The 21,543-nt window shown below is 41.9% G+C and overlaps 1 protein-coding gene across 2 annotated transcripts in view; it reads right to left on the bottom strand.

Annotated features, from left to right (window-relative positions):
• Positions 1 to 21,543, bottom strand: part of FAT3 (FAT atypical cadherin 3) — a 547,597-nt gene that overhangs the window by 8,516 nt on the left and 517,538 nt on the right. For both annotated transcript variants that reach the window (XM_023209116.2, XM_031933808.1), the window contains exons 21-23: positions 16,692 to 17,160; positions 2,997 to 3,150; positions 431 to 1,086 (exon numbers count right to left, since the gene is read on the bottom strand). In XM_023209116.2, coding sequence (XP_023064884.2) covers positions 431 to 1,086; positions 2,997 to 3,150; positions 16,692 to 17,160 — 1,279 coding nt within the window. The remainder of the gene's footprint in view (positions 1 to 430; positions 1,087 to 2,996; positions 3,151 to 16,691; positions 17,161 to 21,543) is intronic.

Here is a 21,543-nt window from a genome sequence, read left to right as displayed (position 1 = left end):
CTTCTGGACATCACTGACGTGGCTTTTTGCACTTTGTACATAGGCCCAGAAACACACACTATTATAGTTTATACACAATAACTAGTCTACTTTCTTCTTTTCTTTTGCACTTTGACCAGTGGCCCGCTATTGTGAGAAGAGGATGGGTTTTGGAGCATGGAAGACTTGGGTTGGGGTACTGACTGCCTCTAACTAGCTGCCTGCCCTTGGGCTCATGATGTTACCCTCTCTGAGCTTCATTTCTCCCATCTGTAAATGGGAATCGGAACCAGGACAGTGTTCCAGAGCCTGTGTGAACACTCCACTCCAGCATGTCATAGCGAATGCTCTGCCCACAGGGTCTCTCTTTCTTCCCTTAGCGTCCTCGCACAACGCCCCCTGCAGGTTCCCCGTAAGCACAGAGGGGTGAGCATTACCACTTCCTACTCACTCTCAGTTCCGGCGTCCCAGCCATTCTTCCGGATGGAGTCGCAGTCGGAGCGGCAGGGTGACACGGCGGGGAGGTTGGGGGCCACGCTGCACACGACCACGCCCCGCCGGGCTGTCAGGATGCGGGGCGACTCGGGGTGAAACGTGGTCATCTCCTGGTGCTCGCCTCCCAGCCCGTCCACGATCTTATCCAGGTTGCTCCTGGAGTCGCTCTGGAAGCAGGGTGTGTAGGCCATGGGGCGCACGGGGACCTGCGGGGGCCCCACCTCCTGGTAGACGTTGCGGCCGTCCCCGCTGCCGCGCAGGTTCCGGAACGGGATGCCGTTGCTCTTGTTGAGCAGGGCGGCGGTGGCCGGGTCCTGCACTAGCGTGATGTTGTTGCGGGAGTAGTTCTTGCGGAAGACCTTCTTGCGGAAGACGATGAAGAGGACCACGAGGATGAAGATGACGAAGAGGACTACGGCGATGCCGATGAGCTCCTCCTTCCCCACGTAGGAGTGGCCGGCCTGGATATTGGGCACCACCACGGGGCGCAGCCCGCAGTACTGGCCCACGTAGCCCGGCGTGCAGTTGCAGAGGAAGGAGCCGAACACGTTCACGCAGGAGCCTCCGTTCTCACACTCCTCTCGTTCGCACTCATTGATGTCCTCCTCACACCTGCGGCGACACAGAAGCCCCTCCCCACCGTCAGGACCTGTGCACACACGATGGGATACTGGAGCTCGAGAAAACAACAGACATCTTTAAAAGAAAATGATGCACCTAAAGGGTACAGATGAAGCAGGACAAAGATGGTTGGTTTGGGGGGGAGGGGAAACTAGGCATTTATGTGGACACTGTGGTCCCCAAGTCATCACTTTGCGTTAAGGTGTTCCTTCCAACCCAATCTCTCCCAGGTCTTCCTTTCCTACCTGGGTTGGAAAAAGGAAGAGACTGAGGTGGGAGAGGAGAGGAGGAGAAAGGGAAAGAATAACAGATGCTATTGAAAAGGTACTGGTCTCCAAATCCGCGGGAGGAGATGCATCTCAGAATTTAAAATTGTGCAATTTTAGCAAGGACATGCAACACATATCTTTCACGTTATGTAAAATACTCCTCCCCCTCACAGAAACTAGTGCTGGCCCTAGTATCCCATAATCAAAAATACCAGTGTTTCTGCAGTGAAACATACGGATATTCACACTAAATGAGAGAAATAAAGAGTAGAAAGAGCCTCAGAACAGTTTTGAACAGGTTTTGCCACCCAATTAGTTTGCCACTAACATACTCCAAACCTTTAAGTTCTCAGAGCTTTTGGGATTGTGGAATTGCAGACAAAGAGCTGTGAATCTATATAGCGTATAGGTTTTCCCCAGAGGAAAGTCTTTGGTTCTGACATTTTCCTCTAATGGCTACAGTAATTTTTGGTCCCTTTGGGAAGCGGGGGGGGGGGGGGGGGGGGGGGGGGGAGGGCTACATGTCTTCAACATTCTGTGCTTATGTTAAAGGCTAATACTCACGTAGATTTTTAGGAAAAATGACTCAAGCATTCTAATGAAAAATAATTAAATCAATTTTATTCTCTTTAAAGCAATCCATGGCTCACTTTGAGTATAATTATAAGGCAAGTGTTTCAGTCTTATTCTTTCTTAGTCTTATTCTTTCTGAGAATAAGTCTCAGTCTTATTCTTTCTCAAATATTATTCTCAAATAATATTTGAGAACATAGACCTTCTTTTTCACTTTTCTCCATTTCAGCAATTGTTCTGATATGTTCATTTCAAAGGTCCGATAACCTATATTTTTGGTAATCTACCTTTTAAAATGTACCCAAATGTCCCTAATTTGAACACATGGAGGTGAGGTCAGCCGGAAATTAGTCAGAATCACAGAGTATTTAAAAATAAATGCCGCTTTATTACTTTAAATTACATCCAACGATTCAAAGTCAGCTAAGTATTTCCTGGTAAAGTCCTCGGGAGATTTGCTCTAATGAATACATAAGACTGATCTGTAATTAGAATATCACTTGCTTGAGATTACACATATATACTTCTAAAACGATCAAGGATGGCTGAAAGTGGCATTTTACTAGGAATTTAAAATGGTCTCTTTCTTTCCTTTTGGCAAACATTTAATTTCTTTCTTTCTTAGGGAAAGAAAGGTTTGCAAAGGGTAGGTAAGTTTCAGTTTCTCAGAATGATCAAAAAACAATAGGCAGTAGAGTCCAGTTAATGGATTCTGCGGAAATGAGTAGTGTGTCTGCCTCAGAATTATAATAGAAATATTAGGTGGCCTAGATGACTTTCTTTTTTCTCCTAGTTACAGACTACATAGTAATCATACACAATTTTGAAGATACAGGGAAACATAAAGTAGAAAATATGAATTACTCATGACCCTACTACCCAGAGATAATTCCTATTAACATTTTAGTCACCTATAAGCACTCCTTATATGTCTCGTGCAGATGTTAACCCTTTGCCTTTACTATTAGTGGCAAATATTTTATCCTCGTTAATTGCTTACTGGTTTGTTGCAGCAATAAAGAACAATGTAGAGAAAGACACTTATATAATCTCACTTACGTGACTCCAGTGAGCCCAGCTTTACAATTGCAGATGAAAGTGTTTCCTATTGGATCGCAGGATCCTCCATTCCGGCAGGGGTTTGGGAAGCAGGCTGTAATCTCAGATTCACAGTTTCTCCCCGTAAACTGTGAGAGACAGGTACACTGATAGCCTGGGGAAACAGAGGACCTCATGAGCCATGGATGCCCCTGCTAGGGCTGAGTGCTTGGACTCAGCTATAACATGTCCTCCTAATTCTTTGTTGAGCTGTATCACAGGAAGGGCCCAAATTCCAAAGGTGGTTAGCAAATTGATTGCTTGAAACATCTTGCCACTAAAATGCCAAGTTGCAGTTTGGATTTCCTGCTAGCCCACAGAAATTCACCTAATTAACCACATACACGAATGCTAGTGAGAATTATGAGACCTTCCCAAGGGACAGATTTTAAGAGCAGAATCCAAGATGGGGAGGAAGATGTTTTCTCCCCGACACTATTACTGCACAAGGCAGATGCTTCCAGATAGGAGTGGTTTACTATTGATACCACGCTACCTCCTTTCCTGAGTCACTGTCCTATCTCCTGAGCCCTTTCTCCTTAGCCAAGTACTGAAATCCCACCTGGAAAAGGAATGAGGGGAGAGCAGGTAAAATGATATTTGTCAACTCAAATGAACCCTAGATTGGCAAAGGCACAGGGAAATGGAAACAATTCCAGCCTTTGCCCAGCTCCCCTGGTCTGATCCTGATTTTTGCGTTTTTTTTTCTCTTTCTCCCCTCATAAGCCCATCATGCAGAAATTGGTAGTAATATAATATCCTCACTACAGAGAATATGAAATATCAGATGTGGAAAGAGGCATTATCGACCTCTCGAGATGCATTATCTCTCGAGATGGAAGGGATGAATAACCAGTAAGGGTGTTCTTTCTTCCCTCCTTAAAAAAAAAAAAAAAAAAACATAAGATTTGTTTTTTTAAATTACAGGTATACATGCACATAGTAAAGAGGAAGGTAGTTCTACAAGTTTTATTTTGTCCACCAGCAGTCTTCCCTCCCATTTACACTTCCTCCGAAGTAACCTGGGTGTTCCTTTCCCTATTTCAGTATCTCCTTCCATAGTAGTTGACTATTTTGTGATTATTTTAGTGTTAGGCATTTTCTATTAGTTTTCCACTATGCCTTTTTTATTTCAAACCTTCAGCCTCACCACATAGGAATACCTCTTTTGCTGACCCAATCTCACAATATATTGTAGTGTTGTAATTTTGGTTAAGTCAATGATCAGTGTTTGCATTATGATGACAATGAAATGTTATTTGCAGCTAAGTCCTGTAGTAAGCTCGATTATATTTTTATATTCATGCATAACTTGTTTTCCCTAGAGTTAAAAAATGTCCAGTGTTTTCGTTTGCTTATTTCTGAATATTGATTGTTGATTTAACTAGAAACTCTTCATCAACCAGGTCTCTCCGAGTTTAGTTGTCTCTGCTTCCCTGTATTTTCATCCCCTGAATTAATCTCTCCTGAGGCCCTCTGACTGGCTCCACCCTGAATATTGTCCTCTGGCCCTGCTTTCCTGCTCTCCCATGTTGGATCTGGTGAGTCCTGTATCACCTGTCTGCCTATTTCTTGGTTTACTCTCTCATTTCACTAGAACACATTCCACAGTTACTTCCTCCAAAAGGGTTTATAGGAAGGAAATCTGGTGACACTTTGCATAGCTGAACATGTCTTTACTTCATCCTGACACCTCTTTGACAGTTAGGTTGTGTAAAAAATTATAAGCAATCCCTCCACGTTGCTTTTGAGAAATCCAAAGTCATTTTGGCTCTTGGAGTTTGTATGTAATTTGTTTTTTTTTCCCCCCTCTCTTTAACATCTTGGAGGATCTGTTTGCCTCCAGTTTTCTGAGATTTTGCAGTGATGTACTTTACATGGGTTTATTTTCAGCCAATACTGGGTACTCAGTGGGCTCTTGCAATCTGGAAATTTTTGTGTTTTCACTTTGGGAAAATTTATTATTTCGTTTGTAATTTATTTTCCTTTGTTTTCTCTATTCTGTTTTTATGGAACTTCTGTTTTTTGGATCTCAGATCTCCTGGACCTTCCTCTAATTTTATTTTTTCTCTCTTATATTACATCTCTGTGAGGTTTTGCTTTACTTTTGGTGAGAGTTTCTTATCTCCTTCACTTTTATTGAGATTTTCATTAATTTGTCATTTTCCAAGAACTTTTTTTGTGCACTGAGTTTTTATGTTATTTTTCTTTCACATGTAACATCCTGCTTCTGGGTTGTGGTTACAGTATCTTCTCTTATCTGTCTGAGGATATTAATAATACTTTTATGAAGTTTTCTCCCTGCAATTTTTTCCAAGTTGCTTTTCTCTGTTTCTTTGTTTTGGTCTCTGTGATATTTGATTTTATGTGTCAACTTGGGTAGCCTATTGATAGCCAGATATTTGGTCAAACACTAGTCTAGATGTTGCAGTGAAGGTATTTGGGTATTTGTGGATGCTATCAATTTATTTATTTATTTCTATTTTTAGCTGTCAGTCTCATTGGGTATGATAAAATTTATAATTGGTTACCTTTAAATGAAATATATTACTCTCCATAATTTGGGTGGGCCTCATTATTCAGTTCAAGGACTTATGAAGAAAGAATCTTGCCTCAAGACTGTAACATGGAAGAAATTTTACTTGAATTTCTCGCCTGCTGGCTTACTCTGCAGATTTTGAATTCAAGACTGAAAAATCAACTCTTACATGAATTTTCAACCAGCCAGCCTGTTCACACAATCACGAGCCAATTCTTTGAAATCAGTGTCTCTCCACATTTATGTATGTGCACATGCTCATGTATGTGCACATGCTCATGTATATACACAAGTGGTCTCTGCCTTATGATTGTTCAACTTATGATTTTTTGAGTTTATGAAGGTGTGAAAGCAATATATATTCCGTAGAAATGTGTTTCAGGTAGGCTGGGCTAAGCTATAATGTTTGGTAGGTTAGGTGTATTAGATGCATTTTTTACTTAAGATATTTCCAACTTATGATAAGTTTATTGAGATATAACCCCATCATAAGTTGAGGAGTAGTTGCATATATCTCCTATTGGTTCTGCTTCTCTGAAGAACTCTAATACATTTTCTGTCTTCCAAATGAGAGGATTTCTTTACTTGTAACCATTGCTTATTAGTTCACATTGAAGAGTATAGCAATAGAAAACGAGAAATCTGATGAGAAGCTCTGAGCACATTAATGGGGCTCAGCAACTGTGAAACTGAGTCAGTAGCTTTGGCATGGTCATTTCCCCTAGTAACAGCTCATCTTATCATCTGTTCAGAGGGAAGGTAAAGGCCTGGTTTCTAATACTGGCAGGTTGGGTGGTGGCAGAGGAGGGGTGGTTGTGAGTCTCAGCATCCAATGGGCACATCATATTTACTTTAACTCCTGTATAGCACAGTGTCTGGCGTGCTTCAGACCTGAGACCCTGAATTTCAACATCACCACACATAGCATCGGGGGAGCGATTGCCTGGTTGTGCAGAAGGAGGGTAGGAATCCAGATTGAATCCTGACTGCCTCTAAACCGTTTTGAGCAATTCTTATTTTAAGCTCTTTTCCCCATCTCTTCCTCTTCAGAAGTAACTGGTGCCTCCAGTTCCTGAGTCTTTGGGGATTCAGTCCCCTGAGTTTTTCGGAATTCAGTCCCTTGTACCAGCTGGAATCCAGGTCTCCAAGAGCTTCTTTTCTTTCCTTCTTCCTTACCACCTGTCTCTCTGCCTTCCACCTCCAAACTTGTGTTGGTGTTGTCTATTTCCCCATTCTCCTCACTTCTATGGGCTTATGACTCATATAAAAATAACTTTACTCCCATAGTAGTGGAGTTGCAAGAGCAAGCTGCCACCCTTACCCTGAAGTGGCCAAAAAGGCTTTCCCCATACCTAAGACCTTTTGTAAGTACTGCAAGGAACCATTCTTACTCTTACTTGAAGGGCTCTTGGGCTTCTCCTCTTCCAAATTTGTCAGTGACTGATGCTGGGATTATATAGCTTGATCTCTATAGATACAAGATAGTTAGAAATGTGTGGTTTGAAATGGCATATGGTCTCATGGATGTTTTGCTGAATCCCCATTACAGATAACTCCCATGTACAGAAGGAAGAATGATTGTGTGTGTGTGTGTGTGTTCATGGGTTCACAGAGAGAAAATCTTATCTTCAAGAGGCAGGTGCAGGAACCAAGAGAGAAATCTATTTATTTCCAAGTGGAGGAGACTATGGAGCCCCAGCCTTCCTGGCAACAAGAAATACAGAGGGTAAGAGACTGAGGCTCAGAGAGAGACACACACATATTAGAAAAAGAATACCCTTAAACGCAAAGCCAAGGAAAAGCCAAGGAGAAAGAAAGGCCACTGTTGATGCCAGCTATGTCTACAGAAGGCCAGCCTGAGGTCTCTGGGTAGAGGCAGAAGTCTGAGGTATGCTGGCTTGAAGTTATGCTGATTTGGGAAATTGCTCACCTTAATAGAATTGAAAATTGTTGAAGGCAGCTGTGATTTGGAAAAATGCTTCTTTGTGTCACCTGGCTGGTCATTGGCTATGATGGCATGCCTTTAGACAAAGAGTAACTTGTGAGGAGGAATTAGATTCTTTTTTAGACTCTAATCTTAGACAGCCACAGTACAAGACTCTGAAAAGCACATCAATGATGAGGAGGAAAGTCAGGAATGGGGGGAGTCCAAGGCAAGGTAGGTAAACTCAGCAAAAACTCCCTCTCCAGCTCCTCTTTGGCAAGTGACTGACAGCTTCTTAAGACTACATCAGAAGCACATGCGGGCAGGAGAGGGCTGTCCAGATCTAAGGGACATTTAAATCACTATCATGGAAACTGGATTCTAACTCAGGTCATGGGACTGCTTTTTGATCTGATGGCAGAGAAGCAATTTGATGTCTCTGTGCCTTGGAAAATCAGACTTTAAAATAAGAAACTACCTCTAGAGCACTATTTTACTCACACACAGTTCCTTCCGAATTTTGTCATTTTCATCATCTTCTGCGGAGTATCTAGCACTACTTGATGCAGCAGCCAGCTTGACTGATGAACATATCCACACTGACTGAGTGCCTAAGTCATAGATGGTGGTGTGGCCGGTGCCAGCTCATACAGGGTCCCGAGAGATGACTGTTAAATATTCAGGAATTTGGCAGGTCAGTTGTTAAACCATGGGTAGCCTGACATCAGTCATGGTGGAAGTACTTACACCGCAGTCATCAGTAAATGCTACAAATCAGGGCTTTTATTTTTAGAGAACTGGTTTACCAGTTCTCCCCTGGAATAGGGCCTATGGCAAGCACTGAGGATACAAAGACAGAAAAACTCCATTTAGAAGCATGCTATAGAAGAGGCAACTGAGGTACAGAGAAGCTGATTGCTTTGTCATGGTCACGAAGTTGGTGTGGATTTGAACACAGGCAGTCTGGCTCCTGAGTCCTGAACTGTATTTCTAACAACTACACTTCGTTACCCTCTCTGTTTATCAGAAAGAGCAGCAAACTGTCTAGGATCTTACGATCGCAAACCCTTGGGGCATAGGAGGCAGAGCCATTTGGAAGAAATCTTGCTTTTATAACTTTAAATTTGGAGGAGATTTATGTTAACACAATGAGAGGGAAAAGTCATTGGAATTTTTAAAAAGTGGTCAGATTAGTTTGTTTTTTTAATGAAAGAAGAGTGATATCTATTGTTCAGCCTCTGTGAAAAGGCTTGTTTATGAAAATTAACCTGTTCTCACAAAATATAATTTATAATCTCATTATCCTGGGATGAGCCCTATTATTAATTTTAAAAATATCAATAATGATTATTATCATTCATTAGTAGCCATAATAATACTAAGTAGTCTAATGCTTTTAGTGTTTTTAAATCACTTTCAGTCATTCTATGAAGGATCACAATGATCCTATGAAGGAGAAAGAATAGGCCTCATTAACATCTCAACTCCCAGGGGTGCTGGAGAGGTTAAGCTATTTGTTCAAGAACATATAGTCGGCCGGGTGTGGTGGCTCATGCCTGTAATGCCATCACTTTGGGAGGCCGAGGCAGGCGGATCACCTGAGGTCGGAAGTTTGAGACCAGACTGACCAATATGGTGAAACCCCATCTCTACTAAAGATACAAAATTAGCCAGGCATAAGGGCGCATGCCATAATCCCAGCTACTTGGGAGGCCGATGCAGGAGAATCGCTTGAACCCAGGAGGCGGAGGTTGTGGTGAGCCGAGATCACGCCATTGCACTTCAGCCTGAGCAACAAGAGCGAAACTCCGTCTCAACATACATTAGTAAGAGATTGAGTTTAAACTTGACTCTAGGCTTTCTGATTCTCACATCATTCTACAAGACTGTATTAGAACTTGTCACTGAGTCCGAGCTCATTACTTTTTGGGGATAAGAAAGAAGAGCTTGTGGTTACTTCCCATCAGTCTCCGGGAAGCAGATAAGATATGGTGAGATGGACAATTTTAGACACTCCTTCTGGGAATCCAATCATCATTAAATAATCAAGATAACTGAATAAAAAGTTTCTACTCTTCCCAAGCATTACCATATGTTGCTATAAAACACAGATAAAGTGAACAAAATTCTAAGAGATATCTAGGCATTTTTTGATCACAAATAATATTTGACACTTTTGTAAATGTGAAAGAGAAATATCAATGGTTAATCTCAATGTATTCTTAAAAAGTTGATTTTTTTTTTCTCGTTCAGAGGGGAAAATATCAAATAAGGAAATAATTCACAAGAATAATAGCTTATCACGTGATGTGAAACATTTTAAGAACTCTCTGTGTATTCTATCTCATTTAATTCTTACAACAACCATATGCCATAAGTATTGTTATTGTAGTTATTTTACAAATAAGAAAACTGAAGCGTCAGAAGATGGGTTTCACAAGGTTACACAGTCAATGAGTGGCAGATGCACTTTATGCCGGTTCTCAGATTTTAGAAAGGAAATGGTCCTACTAGTGTGGAGATACATGTACCAGAAAGTCATAGCTTCTTTCCCCTCAAATCCTGGCAAAATGAGAAGTGTATTTTTAAATCTTGCCTCAAAGCTGTGTTTCTGTTTACAATCCTTCTAGTTATAGCAGATGCAGATGGTTTTGAAATCTGCACCCAGAGCAACTTAAAATGAATCCTCCTTTCCTTGCTCAAAGAAGAGCATTGGAAAACCTATTAAATGCAAAAATGGAAATGGTATAAGCAATTATAGCATTAATTTGGGCTGTGTAGGCAAATAACCAAGATAATTCCTGTCTTACTCCTTTGAGTTGGTAGTCATTTTCCAACCGATTCATCCAGGTTATGGCTTGAACTCTCTACCCTGCTTGCCAGTGTAGGTGAACATCATTCTGATCAGGTTTGGCTGCCTTGATAAGGAAACATCTGCCTGCTGCACAAAAATGGAAATAATGACAAATGTGTAACTAGCCCCTGGGATCTGAAGTCAGCATCAACCACTCTGCTTGCTGAATTACGGACTTCATTTAGAAACTCCAAGAACTTACAAGACTCGGGGGGGGGCGGGGGGGGGGGGGGGGGGGGGGGGTGGGCGGTGGCTGTGATGTGGTGGGGAGGCACTGGGTACAAGTTTAGGTTCTGGTGTTACCCACCACCTGGGTATGACCACGGCCTGACCTCTAGTAACTTCCTTATTTTATCTGATGAGGCTCACTAATACTCACTTCATCGAGAATAATATGGTTCCTAGATTCATAAACCACAATGCAGCATACAACATTAGGTGCTTTATTGTTGTAATTATTGTTAATTACTATAGATCCTGAAATCAGCTTCTTCTCTGTATTGCCCATAAACCAAACAACTGGAAATCATGGGAGTTTTTTTTATTCTGATGTTTAGGTTGAAGACTGGGAAACATCCAAACCTCTAGTCCGTGCAAGCCTCAATTAGTATGAGAAAACTAGTGGATAGGTTATCATGTGAGATGCTAATTATGAGTGAGCATAAGCCCTGTTGCAGCTGAAGTTACTTTGCCATTTCAACTTTTAGTCATTCTGACTTTTCTCTTTCACCAAACGGTACATTCAACACCTTTAGACCTTGTAAAACAAAAATAAATTTGAAGGTGAGACTTTTTCCCTAGGAAAGCTGACTCACATTTTATATATTGTATATTGGCCCAAGCATCTAATCTTTTCTTTGAGGATCTGGAAACCTTTAATGTGTTAACATGAGCCACACAGTAAATTCTCACCTTCTAGTATGTATCTGCACATAACCTACTTTAGGGTTTGAGCATTTCTATTAGTGTCTATAATTATTGATGCTGTTACAATGAGGTTTTTTCCAAGGTACCAAAAATATAAGATGAAGTCAGTATTTAGAAGACAGTCACCCAGAAATTTTTTTTTCCATAAGCTGAAAAGCTCAGCCAAATTATGTCCACAGCATATTTACTGGGAGTTTGACATCTTCCTTCTCGGAGCTCAGTGAGCCAGTGCGTGGAGCATGTACAGGAACCCTGTTCAATTCCCTTAAACCAGCTGTTTGGAGAGGGAGGCCACATCAGTGGCATCCATTGGTCACAAAGAAAGCAATAGGACCCAGAATTCAACACAGAGTTCAGCACCAAGCAGGTACTTGATTAAAGTTTGATGGACTAAATTTATCTAGATTCTTACAAGTTAGGGACACAAAGTATTCAGCAAAACATGATTCAAACTGCTACTGAAAACAGTTTCATGCAAACTATTTGCAACATCCAAGAACTTATTGTTTCATGCAATTTGACAGGGAGAATACTCACAACTGCTTAGAGGAAGTGGCAGACACTATTACTCTTATCTTTGAAAGGGAGCTCAGAGTTACCAAAATCTCCTGACTGGGGTACAAAGCTCCATCTTTATACTACTTTTTTTTCAAGTGCAGGCTGTGCATCTGACTCTCAATTCCTGAATGTCCTATGTCTGTTTACCTTTCCTGGAATCCACTGACTTGCACTTCTTCAAATACAGAGTTTTCAGGATTCTCAAATGTCAGTGGTTCTTAAACAATGGGTGTGCATAGAAACTCCTTGGAGGCTTGTTAAAAATGCCTGAATTCCAATCCTGCCAATTCAGATTCTGTATGTTTGTTTGTTTGTTTCCCCTTAACTTCCAACTGATACATTTTCTTGGTAGGGAAGTTCAGAAGTCTGCAAATACGATTCAGTGACCTAGCAGAAAGTTCCTGATGTAGACAGCAAATACTGGAGGCAAGTAAATAGCAATCAAATGGGTCTTCTATAACAAGGTCTCATTTTAACAAGGTCCTTAGGTGATGCTGATGCATCTCAGAGTTTGAGAACCATTATATACAATACAAGAAAAAAAAAGTCAAAGTTTCCCCAGGATTCAGGGCAGTTCAGAGACAGGGAGATAAATCACTATATCACCTAGGGATCTTGTTAAAATACAGATTCTGATTCAGTGGATTTCTGGTGGGAACTGAGATGCTACCTTTCCAACATTCCCAGTGATGCCAATGCTGTTGGTCCCTGGAACACACTCTGAGTAGCGAGAGTAAGAGTACAGGCTGGTGGGGAAGGAGTCCACAAACATGGATCAAATCCCATCTTTCCCACTTTCAAAATATTTTTTTGTTTTTCTTTTTAACCATTGCATATTTAAGGAAAAAATATAAACCAATACCACTACATACTGTTTTGGGAAACTAATTTTTTTTTTTTTTTTTTTTTTTTTTTAGAGAAAAGGTCGTGCTCTGCCATTCAGGCTGAAGTGCAGTGGTATGGTCATAGCTCACGATAATCTTGAACTCCTGGCCTCCCAAATCTCTGGGATTACAGGTGTGAGCCACTGCACCCAGCCAGTGTGCTTTCACCACTTTACTAGCTATGTGATGCCAGGCTACTGACAGCCTCTCTGGCCTATTTCTTTATCTGTAAAATGAGGGTGAGTAGGTGGGAGAGAATAGTACTGACCTCAGAGTACTGTGGTGAGAATTAAATGTCCCATGGCATAAGCACTTTCAAGGTAAGCACTTATCACAGTACTAAGCACATAGTAAGAGTCTAACAAGCGGTAGCTCTTACCATTAAGAATTTCCCCAAGTTTCCATTTCAGGAGTTAGGCTTCTGGTTTCATGCCATGCTGCCTGAATGACTATTTATGGCATGGTGACTGCCTGGCTTCAAATGTGTTTTCCATTAATGGGCTTGAGCTAAGCATGATAAGGCATGGAGGACTGAGTACTCCTTACTGAAACTGTGGGTGTTGATATATTATTATTCAGACATTGGGCTGATCCCTGCCCACTGCATCTGGAAATGTAGGGATCACAATGGGACCTAGTCATGGCTTCTCCACAGTGGTTGCTATTTCCAGTTAATGTTTATGAAATACATATAATTTTAAGGCTTTACCGAGAGAGAGCCTTCTCTCTGTGGTTGCTTTATAGAGTCATATTTATACTCTCATTACAAGTCAGTGTTCTGGAATCTGACTCCCCTGAGGTTCCTATGGCCTGCTCCTGGGACAGCAAGAGTTATAATGCTGATCAAACCTGCTGACTGTGTCATTCCAAGCTAGTAGTTGTGGCCTCCCTGACTTTCACGCCAAGGGTTTGATTGGGCTTAGAGGTGGTTGGGGCAGAATCCTGCATCCCTGAAAGAAAAATTCTTCTTGTTGTGTGTTGCCCGCTTTAACAATTCTGAATGTACTAGGATAGCCTCAGTTTGAGAATGGAGTCTGCCGCCAGGAGAACCAATGACCAATACTCCAGGATTCTTCAGTGGTCAAGGGATGCTTATGCTAAAATATGTGTCCTAAAATTTTAGAGCAACACATAGCACAGGGTCCAAACCACAGAAAATGTTCAAACAATTAAGTTTTGTTATTAGTCTCATGTGCAAGGAGGAGTCTCATTTCAAGCTCCCTGCCTCTACTATCTCTAGCCCAAATTTCCCCTTTGAACACTTCACGCAGCCTAGTCTTTGATCTGAGGGAACAACACTGTCTCTTCCTGTGATTAGACTTCCCTGGCAGCCAGAGGGAATTCTTGAAGGCATAAATATTCTTTCATTAAAGACTTGGTCTTATTGTTCTTTTTAAACTATCACTCACAGCTCAGAGGATTTTTCTTTTAAGTAACCTTATAATTAGCTACATAGTTTCATAGACATGAAGTAAAGTCCACATTTTGATTCTTTCTTTTCTTGCCTTTTTTCTCTCCCTTATTTGGCACCAATTTAAGGAATTTGCAGATAGGATACAGGATATAGCAAAAATTCCTCTATTGATATAATATTGATACAGATAATAGGGGCAAGAAAATGGGTTCTCTTTCCACTTTTCTTAGAAGCCAAGGTTTCATCCCTATAGCCAGGAAGAGGTAGATACCTCCTCACACATCAGAAGAGGAATCTCGTGCCCTTGGCTCCCTAGGAAAGCAATAGAAGTCCTGGATTTCTTGGATCTCCTGGTGAGTGGCAAGGAGTTTGCTAGCCTTGGGCCCAGTCCTGCTGTCATGAGACTCCCAAATTCCCCCGCCTGGGACCCGTCTGGGTGTCTACTGAGATAAGAACCCATTGGCCAGGCTTGGGAATAGGCTTGGTGTGGGATGCTCCTGCAGGGCTCCCGCAACAGAACAGAGATAATAGGCCTGCGAGAAGAGAACTGTATAGACGAAGGTGAGAAAAGATACCATCTTCATTTTAGGAAAACATAAGCCCCCAGAGACAAAAGAGAAAATTGAACTGACAAGAGGCTATTTCACCTTGGAAGAAAGAATACCTGTTGTAGAATCCTGATCCAATGCCCAATCACAGAAGGAAGAAGGGAACAGGAAGACAAAGAGGTAGATGGAAGAGCGTGCTCTATAGGCAAGGCTGGGGCCCTAGGGAGGGCAAGACAAGTTCTCTAGGTTATATGAAAAGTATATGGCAAGCGGGTCATCAGTGCTGAAATATGGTTAAATACAGCGATTTAAAAATAGAGAAAATTGCTATTCCCCATGTGGGTCACAGTCATTTAATTAACATACTTCCACTGAATACTTAGCTAAAGGATTTCATGAAATTTTTTTGAAAAGTGAAATGCACACTGCAAAGCAAGATTCCCTGGTCTCTTTCCCTCATACAGTGATTATTATTATTATTTTAAAGATAATCCATTGTGGAAGCCCGTAGCCCTGCCAGCAAAAACAACGTCCTGCCATCGTTAAAAGTATGTTACAATTTGTGGCTCTGTACCCAGCATTTGACATGGAGTGGTGTTCTATTTCAACCCAATTTAATTATATGCTCCTTTTATATATCGTAGATGGCTCACACTAGTAGAATTGTTTCGCCTGGTGAAAAACTGGCCATGACTTGTCATAATGGGCTGGTTTATAGAACCACTGAAGTATAGTTACTGCCCATCATTTGGGAATTATGGCACCATAACAACCCTTTATTTACATATACTGCTGAGACAGTAAAAACAGCAAATAGATTTCTTAAATCGAGACGACAGAAATTTCCCCCCAGGGTACCTGGCCCTCATTGTGGTAGTAACATATGCAAGTCTAAACAACTTTGGAGTCTGTATTTCGACAGTGCATCATTTCATGGACAGTTTATAACATTCTAATAATAAAATGGACTCTAAATTTGGAGTTGGGTTTCACGAACGTTAGATGGTAATGTGCACAGCAGAATCTCTAAGTGATTTGTGAGGAAGGTTTAAATTTGCTAATCACACGACTGCTGAGTGACTCTGCAAAGGGGCTGAAGTGGAATCAGTGCTTGGGCTGTTGGGAGGTGGCAAGCCTTCAACCAGGAGCATGTCTGACCTAGTTTACATTAACACAGACACTGCATCTTGGTAAAGTCAGGGATTCTTTTATCTCTAGACTCCTGGGACTTAAATAATCTTGGCTTTTCCCTCAAACAAAAGAAACTCTCTATAAATCCTTTTCTTGTTTTCTTTTTTATGCCTACTCTCTTCTTTGTTCTTCATGATGTACTTTGTGAGAAAAAAAATTTAGAGTAAAGCGTCATGCCTTCATTGCCTGCTTATCTGTCCTGAGATTTTATGTAAATTTCCTTCTCCTTATTCTTGACTTTCTACTCCTTTATAAAGCTGTAACTAGACTTATTTTTAATACACACACTGCGAAAGTATGTTCCAAGATCTCCTATTCCTGGGGGACAGCTTCTAGTAAGCTTTAGCTTCTAGAGTAAGGTTGTATGTCTTAGCTTCTAGTAAGGTTGCATGTCTACATCTGGTCAGCAATTTCATGTGCGTGGGTGTCATAACTCAGAGTGCTACTAGCATTCTGCAGTGACATGCGGGTGGCTCATGAGGGCATATTTAAAAGGGGGTCCTATTCGCCCAACCTCCTATGGCTTGAAAGGCCAGGGATAGGACAGGGGAGTGGGCGGAGTTGATGGCCTCTCTGGGCCCCTGTGCCACTGCAACTGCACCTATGGGGAGCTGCAAACGATTGGCAAAACTGGACACTCCTGTAACTGTCAAGAGCTGAGGCTTCCCTAAAGCAGATTGAGAAGGTTGGAGAGCATCTTGGGTGTGAATATTCCTCTCTAGTAGAGCCCTTGCGTTGAGAGGGCAGGGATCCCCCTGCAGTTCATTCCCTTTCCCCTAAACCCCCAGGCCAGTGCCCACTGTGTAGCCACACTCACCTCCGGAGGGCAGGCCAGTGCAGCTGCCCCCGTGCTGACACGGGCTGCGTTCGCACGCGTCGGGATACAGCACGCAGCCCAGCTTCAGCTCCGTCAGGCCCACCACCTCCGCGAAGCTGCTGCGCTTGTTCTGCAGTGGCAGCTCGTTGTTATTCAGTATCACTGAGTCCAGGCAGCCCTGGAAGCCGCTGAGCACCTGTGTGACTCGCGTGTCAGTCAGGCTGCGGATGTTATCCGCTTGCACCAGGGCGCCGAAGTAGATGCTACTCTCAGTGCTCAGCGTCTGGAAGTAGAGGGGCGCCCGGCGCCGCTCCACGTAGCTGTCATCCAGGGACAGGCTCGTGAAATTGCGGTTGAGCTCCAGGAAGACCGAGTGCCAGCTCCCGTCGTTGACAGCACGGCCCGAGATGCCCAAGATTCCTGGGCCGCTGCCGCAGTCCAGCTGGAACCACAGCTTGCCATCCACAATCTGCGTGGGGAAGGAACAGTGCAGCACTTTTCAATATTCAACTGGGAGTATGTTCCCTACACCCTGCTCCTGGCCGGCCCGGGGGCTTCACAAGAAGGCTGGAATGGGGACATGACTTTTGCCCTAGTCATAACTCTGTTGTGGTTTGATTTTTAACCACTCTGCCTCCCCCTTACCTGCCATGAAAATGCATGCCTTATATTTCACATATTGTGATTAGTAATATGGGCACACATTCATATATCCACAATTATATCTAAGAATGTTTCTACTCCTTGGGTCTTTACACTTTAAAATTCCCAGGAATATCTGGTTTAGGGGTCTGTTTATTCTTTGTACCCTTCTTAGTCATTACCACCACAGGAATGATTTTGGTGAACTCATTAGCATTTATTGAACATCTACTATATGCTAAGCAGTGTACTAAGTGCCAAGGAGACCGTCTGAGCAAATAGAGTTATCATCTCTGCCCTCATGTGGCTGACAGTCTAGTAGGGTAGATGCCATTAATCAAATAATCACACAAATACATATATGTTCCTTGAATACATTTATATGAATACTCCACAGGGGAAACAAAGAGGCCTGGTAGAAATGAAAAATTTCCTAGTTCCCGGCTTTGTATACATTTAAGATTTAAAAGCTGCTCTATATTAAACACTAGCATATTCTTAAAATAGTCTGTTAGGATGATGCTCATGGTTTAGGTGAAGGTTATCCTCCAAGGTGCTCAGGGCTTGGCTATTTGCTTAAAATATCTCGATCGCTTGTGACACCTGGCCCTCCAGAAGGATCTTTTGTTTAATGGCCCACACTTTGTAAATGCTCCCAGCCCTTGTTTGGGGTGTGACAACAGAGACCAGCCTGCTGCTGGAGTGCATTGGTGGAGCAAGGGCATCACTGCCCCCAGGAGGCTAATCCCAGGAGACATCACACACAGGAAGAAAGCATGTGCTATGGACGATCTTTGCTGGCAGAGAGCTGCAAGGCAGGGACTGGCCCTCCATGGAGTCCCAGGTTCAACTGCTGCAAAGAAAACAGGCCTTTGAATCCCCTGTGTTGTCCACCCTGTTCTACATTTCTCAGAAATGCAAGGTGGCTTTGGGATCTGGGGAATGAGGGCTGCACCCCTGTCTAGCGAAGTGTACATTTGCTCATGAAGGGATTCGCAGCCAGAAATTGTGAAACAAAAGTTTCTTTTCTGGCCTATGTCTATGACCAGCAAGAGGACCCTGTGGAGGCCAGTGTCTGAGTCATGCCAGGAACACTAGTCTGTTGGCATTCACAGTTCTGTGCAGAGAACAGACACTTGTTGGGAAAAGAAAAGAAAAAGGAAAGAAAAGGAAATGACAGGACAACCCAGAGCTTCCAGGTTACAAACAGCCAAGGAGATACAGAGAAAATGAATTCACAGAAATAGATTGAAGCAGTCTTTGTGAAACATGTTTAACTCATAATAGACACATTTGGGATTATCACAGCACCGCTCATTCTCACACGTGGCATATTTCTCTATGCTTCAGTACAGACAACTGAATTCTTAGGGACTCTCATTTCTGCCTTTGAAGCTCCATGTTCTTCATCCTGCATAAAATTTCACAGGTCATGCCACATAAACATGTGTATCTAGAAGGCAGGGGGCTTTGTGAAGCAGACAGAGCTGTGGGAATTTTGGAATGTTGAATCAAATTCAGGCTTTGTCATGTACCACTCAGGTCTCCTGGAGAGAATGGTCTGGCCCCTCTGGGTTTGGCTCTGGAGAGCAGAGAGAACTGCTGTGGCTTATTTTCCAAGGCTACTGTGTCCACCGCAGAATGGTTAGCCATATCATACACAGTTAGAACATACATACTCTGCTCTGTCATGCAAATGTGCAAATGTAAAAAGACAACTATTTATGTTCTTTTCAGAGAGCTTTCAGGTGTAATTTTTTTTTTTTTGACAGAGTCTCACTCTGTCACCAGGCTGGAGTGCAGTGGCACGATCTCGGCTCACTGCAGCATCCAACTCCCTGGTTCAAGTGATTCTCCTGCCTCAGCCTCCCGAGTAGCTGGGATTACAGGCAAGCACCACCACGCCCAGCTAATTTTTTGTATTTTTAGTAGAGACGGGATTTCACTGGGTTGGCCACAATGGTCTTGATCTCCTGACCTTGTGATCTGCCCGCCATGGCCTCTCAAAGTGCTGGGATTACAGATGTGGGCTACTGTGCCTGGCCTCAAGTGTAATCTTATGCTATCATCTTTGTCATTTTTTTCGGTTCCACAAAATTGAATGAATAGATATTGTAAATCATACCAGAATACTTGCTCCATGGCAACTCCTGGATAATTTCCATATTTGTATTTTAATGTAAGTAATAAATCACCAAATGTGACTTTGGGGAGTATCTTCTGGCACAGTCCACCTGCTAACTCTGTGGCTACAAACTGGTGTCCTCAGTCTATTATGAAAAATTGGTGGTGAGAGTGCAATTTATCTAAGTTTTTGTAAAAAGATGTTCAATTAACATATTACTTGGTTCATTCTCCTCTCTCGCCCCCACCTCCTACCTCTTTGAATAACCACCAAGTTACATATTCACCAGGGAGAAATGACAAGACTCCGATGTACTCAAATATATCAGAGTTCTATAACTGAGGAACATAAAATTATCCCATACTAACACAGCACGATTAAGCTTCCTTTTTATTTTTATTTTTGTTGCAAAAATAACAGCAGCAACATTGCTGAATGAAGGAAGCCAGATGCCTACATGATTCTCAGCCTCTTACAAACAAAAATCATTTGGATTGTCAAAATTCTAGGAGGTTGAAATTACCAGCTTTGTTTATATGACAAACTAGAACACTGGTGCCAAAAGTTATCTTGTGAAAAGTTAACAATCTTTTGCTATTGCACAGGTATATTATTCCAGGGAGTGAAAAGAACACTTTGTCTTTTCATGTCTATGTTCTCTCATACCGGAAAACATATTCTGATCATAATTAATTCTTCTCTGTCTTCAGAGTAGGGTTCACCTAGTTTTAAGGGTCTTCTTTAAGAGAATGATGCTTTCTCAAATCAGAGGGGAAGCTATTTTAATAGAAATTGAGGTGTACATGAAAGTGTAAGAAAAGTCTGTAGCAATGATACTGAAATGATTTGCTAGGGTTGGGGTGTAGCTAGGTAATTTGTTCAATGAAATACTTAATTGAGAGAGTGTTGCCCTAATGTTATAAAATATTTAGATTCTAAGGATCATTTGAAATCAGTGATGTGCTTTCCCCTGGATTTTTAGTATCTTGGGGCTTGGACGACAAGACATCAGAGTTCTAAGAAGTCCCACTTTTGCAGGAAAGTAGGATTTTGAGTAAAAAGTGTAAATTATGGCATGAAGTCTTACTGCTTCAGATCCTTGGTGTGTGGTTATAGCAAATGCATAATAATCATGGAACTTGTAAGAGGATTATTCAATATTCTTTGAAAAAGGGATGTTTTAAAAACTTTTTTTTTTTTTTTCCCCTGAGTTGGGCACAATAGCAAGTGCCTGTAGTCCTAGCTACTTGGGAGGCTGAGGCAGGAGGATCAAGTGATCAGTTTGAGACCAGCCTGGGCAACATTGTGAGATCATACATCAAAAAACAGAAAACCCCACAAACAAACAAAAATACAAAAACCCATTTTTAAGGCTGCCATTAATAGCCGTTTGGTATACATTAAGTGTTTTAAATGAGTAAATGAATGCATAATCATCCCAGCCCTCTGAATTTCTTCTTTGGATAAACTATAGGAGTTTATCAAAAGGTATCTAACTCCCAACCAGCTCTCCTCTGTCATAGGCCCAGACCCAAAGTGATATTGACTGGCTGTCGCTTTGAGCGAGTCATCGAATTTTCTCTGAGCCTCAGTTTCCTCACAGGCAAAAAAAGTAGACACTCATACCCACATGCAAGGGGAATGAGAATTGAAATTACATGTATGTGAAAGTACTTTATAAACTCTTAGGTATTTTATTATTACTACAAAATGTAATTATTAAGGTTAACTTACTTTTTGGTGACATTCTTAAATAGATCATTGAAACTCTCAAATCTTGTAAGGAGTTTCCTTGTTACTTTTTTGATCTATATAATAGGAAAGATCTGGCCATGACAAGTGGGCTGTTTTACAAACCAAATGAGCTTTCCCTATCTTCTCTTCAGTTTAGGGGTTTGAAGCTAGCCATGTCTCAGAATCATCAGAATGTAGCAATGAATCATTTATAACTTCCCCCCCAAAAAACATGTGATAGTTCTAGATTAACAATCATATTCTCCTTGTGCTTTTGCCATAATATTAGAGATGAAAGACTGACACAGAGATAAAGTGTTCTCCTGCTGATTTCTCCTTACATCTCTTCTG

The sequence above is a fragment of the Piliocolobus tephrosceles genome, chromosome 13 (genome assembly GCF_002776525.5).
Source record: "Piliocolobus tephrosceles isolate RC106 chromosome 13, ASM277652v3, whole genome shotgun sequence".
NCBI lineage: Eukaryota > Metazoa > Chordata > Mammalia > Primates > Cercopithecidae > Piliocolobus > Piliocolobus tephrosceles.
The sequence above is the reverse complement of the archived record's forward strand: the minus strand, read 5'-3'. Positions and strand labels throughout refer to the sequence as shown.